This window comes from Schistocerca piceifrons, chromosome X (assembly GCF_021461385.2).
Source record: "Schistocerca piceifrons isolate TAMUIC-IGC-003096 chromosome X, iqSchPice1.1, whole genome shotgun sequence".
In the NCBI taxonomy this organism is placed as follows: Eukaryota; Metazoa; Arthropoda; class Insecta; order Orthoptera; family Acrididae; genus Schistocerca; species Schistocerca piceifrons.
The window spans coordinates 139,863,994-139,868,631 of record NC_060149.1 but is presented as its reverse complement, the minus strand read 5'-3'; the positions used below and the strand labels follow the sequence as shown (position 1 = coordinate 139,868,631).

Below are 4,638 nucleotides of genomic sequence, written 5' to 3'. Positions count from 1 at the left end.
GTTTTCTATCGATGTAGCAATATTTATTCGCATTAAAAATTTAACATTATCTTTTCATCGATTTAAGTTTTAATTACAATCTCTTTAAAATCAGGAAGAGGCATTGTGGATGGTCTTCTTTGTAGCTGTGAACTAATCAATGCTGATACGGGAAGTGCGAAACGCGTAGCACAGCTCTGGGGACGCCGGTAAGACTCGTGCGTTTCCGTTGATGCTCGGCTGCCTGCGAGAAACCACCACTAAGACTGCTGTACCAGTTGTAGTTAGACGCTGCAGTAGAAAGTGTGCTGAGTGAAGCGCGTAAGCTCGCAGTGATCCGTACTTACAAAGTGCGCTCGTGTATGACTGTTGCAGCAGAAATGACTTCACGTAAAAGGCCTTGGATGTTTGAAGAACCACTTAGCAAAATGCGTTATGATCCGTTCAAAGAAGACTGCAATAGCTTTTCAGATTGGTTCGACGGTTGGTATAAAGTGTTCATTGTGTATCCTAAATTGAATAAGTGTTTCCATTAACATCAGTACAACATTGTTGAAGAGTGTTTCCGTATCGTAAAGTCATTTGACCGTTTTGTGGTTTTGAATTCCGGTTTCAGAAGTTTTATGTTTATCTTGTATTGGCGCGCACGACGAAGAAAATACAGAATTATTGAAGTTTACCTTAGACCTCGGGCGTACAAGTCTTGCGTTTAGCCTAAATGTATTTACGATTTGCATTCAAAATAAATATCGTGCGGAACATTAAGCGTGTGCGAATATCATTTGCAAATTTTGGCGCCATGCTCAAACGTCATACACAGACTATAACTACACAGTCGCAACCGCTAAGCAGCGACTTCGCTTTCAATGTCTTAGGAAAAGAGTAACGTTATCTCGGTAATACAAAATTATCGCCAGAATTTAAATGTATTATTTTTCTTGTCTCCCTCGTTGTAGAAAAACTATTATTTTTTATTTTCATTGTAAAATAGTGAAGATTAAATTGTACGACGATTACAACAATTTTCAAAGAGACATTGTTTAGCTCCATATTTTTTATTATTTCATTTTCTGAGAAGAAACTGCACATTTATTGTTATATTTCATTTGGTATGCGAAAAAATTTTGCCCTTGGTTGGAGAATTTCTCGCAGGAAGTTGTGTAATGTGCACATGACAGCATCAATCGTTCAGGAAGACGTAAGGCGTATTGTTGACTCAGAGGGAAAGCCACTCAGTTCTGTTAGTGTGAATATCGTGCAGTTATACTATAATTCGGAAGTTATTCCACAACCGACTGTGAAGTGTTTAAGCTAACGGTGGTAAATCTTTAAATGTCGCTACGGTGTCGGTTTTTAAAAGAGTTTGTTTTGAAAACAGGTCGCCGCAGTGTAGCAACAGGTAGTACTTGGTATTTGTTATGATGTAACACGCTGTTCTGGTTCACCTGGTAGAATAATTTAGAGGAAAAAGTTTATTTTTGTAGTGACAAGTAACTTTTATTCTTAGGTGAAGCAGCAGATATGGATAAAACACACGAATTGAATAATGATACAATCCACACTCGTTCAATAAAGGAAGTGTACGATGTTCCAATGTGTGTACTCATACGACCTTTTCCATTAGAAGTTGATGAAGCAAAAGTATCTAGTATTATGGCAACTCTGGAGGCAAGTGGGAAGTAACAGTAATACTTTTTAAACATTTGTGAGTGTATATTCTGTGCAATTCAAGAACTTATTTTTTTTTCAGGATCCAAAAAGATGCCATGAAGTACCACCAATAGATGTTCTCTGGGTGAAGGGAAGCATGGGTGGAGACTACTACTACTCATTTGGAGGTTGCCATCGGTTCGCAGCACATTCAAGACTGAAGCGACCCACCATAAAGGCTAAATTGATTACCAGTAGTGTATCTGAACTGGCATGTTATCTTGGTGGGTCAACTCCTGCACTGCAATGACTGACAGACTTAGCCATAAGGTTGGCAAAGTTTATGGTTTGTCCATAATGATTAATATGATCATATTTGAGTTTGAGGAACATATTTGAAGGTTGCAAAGCTTTAATAGTAAAAATGTATTGTGATACTTTAGTTAATTGGCTAGAGCAGCATTTGATTGTGTTGTCTATAGAGAATATATATCCCTGCCAGTATGACTTAACCATAATTTTCATGTTGTGAAATATAGGGGCGTATGTTAATCAGTGGGGAACAGCTTCAAATTTTATGGAAAACATAACTGCAACACTCCAAATATATTTTGTGGGTCACTGATGCTGTAACAAAATAAAACAAATGTGTTGATCTATTTTGATCCAGTGCAAGTAACTCTATTAAATTTTTATATAAAATTTTATTACTGTTGTACAACTAAGTAAATAAATCAAAACCGGGAATAGAATTGATAGATTTACAGAGTCTGTGACTTTTTAGATAGGAGTGTGTTTAGTTTCTCTGTTTGTTTGAGAAACATCCTTTGGGGTTTGATATTAATTTTTCACTAGATCTTGTCATCATCTTAAAGAAAGATACATTACGTGGAGACTGTGGGTTCTGTTATAGTGAAAACATGAGAGCATGCAGTTTGTTTTTAGAATTTCTTTTTGACAGATTTCATATTGCTGTTGCCTTCTCATAAGCAAAGTAGTGGGACAGGCCCTGCAATTGTGAAAAACAAACTTTTAGTGCTCTCCAGTACTAAAGTGAAATGAATGTCCGAAAGGACAATAGTCTTTTTACTCATCAAATTTGAGTTTTAAGGCTATATTTTAGTAGGAAATGAGATGTTTCATCAGGAATTATATATTTTTATACACTTATTGAGATATTTGAAACTTGTATTTTCTATTTGCCTCTGCAAGAGAAAATGTGCGATGATTGGAATAACTGCTTAAGTTTGATAAAATTGACAACCTGTGTAACATTTGCAAAATCTTGGTTGTCTAGTTGCATCAAATGTTTTGTAATCCACAAACTTTTTTCCAAGTACTGTATTATCACTGTCAAATAGTAACTGCTGACAGCTATGTATGAAACACTTAATTTATTTGGAAACTGTGTTGCTGTGAGAGAATGCGTATGTACTGAGTACCATTTTTCATTTCTTGTGTAATGCCTGCTCATACCTAAGTGACCTTTATTTATATTTTTGAAACTATTTTTAAGGCATTACATATCTCGTTGAAATCTATTTTCTCTAGTGATCGTATATGGGTGTGTGTCTATATACGTATACATATATTTTTTTCATAATTTTGGCATAATTGATAACTTGGTCAGATACAAGCTACATTGTATTGTAACTGGCTGTGTTGATCTGGTTTATCTTAAACATAAGTTTCAACTATACAATACAGTTTTAGTCTTCATTTTTTGTCAGACATACTCCAGTTGAGATTTAATAGTTGGTTCACTGTGTACAACTAGCACTGCAGTTAACACCCCCACTGCCATAATCACTCCAAAATATTGCAGCAAATCAAAGCTACTATCTCTGATTCATATGTTTGGATACTGTAGTCTATAATTGTATGCTAGTGCATAGAGATGTGGAACCAATACATAATTGATGGAGAGTATAGAAAAACACTTGACATTAAGTTCAGTAGTGATAGCCATCAAGAAAGATAGTGGAACTAGAATGAGTCAATTGTTCCCACATAATTATATATTTTTTCTAATTGTTTCAAATTCCAATATGTAAGAGTGTTAGTTCACTGTCATTGTGTTTTCATCATTACTATTTATCTTTTCATGATTCCAAGAATATTACCAATTCAGAACTGCAGATCAAATGCATTTATGGTCAGATTTCTGGCATTGGAGAATTGTACTTATTCATTAACATATTTATGCTTGATGTTATGTGTAGTAAGGCTGAACTTTAACACTAAGTAATCATTAAAGATGACATATGGCATGGCATTATAAAGAAAAAGATCTTATTCACTATGTGTCTGGTGATTTTATTTTTGATATTGTTTATCTGTACTGTTTTTAAACATGTGAACTGTAAAATTTTGTGAATATATTAAGTTTATGCAATATTATTTTGTTAGTTTCATTTTTGTATGAAATATTGTCTTCCAAAATCTTTCTTAATTTAACCTCATCAAATAAAAGTGTGGGGTGGGAGTTATAATTTTGTGATGGATAATGAAAGGGATAGAAGGAAGAAGTAGAAGAAAAAAAAGAGAGCTTAAAGCAGGTGAAGTATTGAACTCTGTTTTCATAAAAGTTCACCAGTGCACTTTCAGACTAAGTTATTCACGTGAACCATTTCTCACTGTAATGTCAGTCTCACAAAATTTAATTAGTCAGTTACATTCATGTTCCATGGATTATTTGCATGGTAAATTATACTGATGTGGAACGCCTCATTTTACGCAGACATCACAGCTTAATTTTTAAATATGGTTACATGCTGAACATATATATATTTTAAAAATCTACAGATGTGAATTAGTAATTCGTACCCATCAACTTCTACATATTACGGTAATAGAAATTCTTCTACAGAACAGTAGTAGTTGTCAAACAGAAACTTTTCTAGTTTGTTTTCAAATTTTACTTTCCTATCTGTCAGACATTTTGTATCCCTGGATAAGTTCCCAAAACTTTTAATGATGCAGCATTGTACACCCCTTTTTGTGCTAAAG

At 34.3% G+C, this 4,638-nt stretch overlaps 1 protein-coding gene across 2 annotated transcripts; it reads left to right on the top strand.

Moving 5' to 3' along the window:
- Positions 1 to 258: 258 nt before the first annotated feature.
- Positions 259 to 4,029, top strand: LOC124721495 (sulfiredoxin-1). 2 transcript variants are annotated; one of them, XM_047246505.1, is made up of 3 exons: positions 259 to 462; positions 1,487 to 1,647; positions 1,730 to 4,029. In XM_047246505.1, exons 1-3 carry the CDS (start codon positions 342 to 344, stop codon positions 1,937 to 1,939), a joined length of 492 nt encoding a protein of 163 aa, XP_047102461.1. In that variant the 5' UTR covers positions 259 to 341; the 3' UTR covers positions 1,940 to 4,029. The 2 variants fall into 2 exon arrangements, with proteins under 2 accessions (XP_047102461.1, XP_047102462.1); XM_047246506.1 differs by lacking the exon at positions 259 to 462 and adding an exon at positions 1,093 to 1,378.
- Positions 4,030 to 4,638: the final 609 nt, after the last annotated feature.

What these genes read in the sequence shown, in the direction of transcription:
- LOC124721495 (XM_047246505.1), top strand. Translation starts at nt 342, where the DNA reads ATGACTGTTGCAGCAGAAATGACTTCACGTAAAAGGCCTTGGATGTTT. An exon ending in CTTTTCAGATTGGTTCGACG is followed by an intron (nt 463 to 1,486) that starts GTTGGTATAAAG and finishes TTTTATTCTTAG; the next exon opens with GTGAAGCAGCAGATATGGAT. An exon ending in GTATTATGGCAACTCTGGAG is followed by an intron (nt 1,648 to 1,729) that starts GCAAGTGGGAAG and finishes TTTTTTTTTCAG; the next exon opens with GATCCAAAAAGATGCCATGA.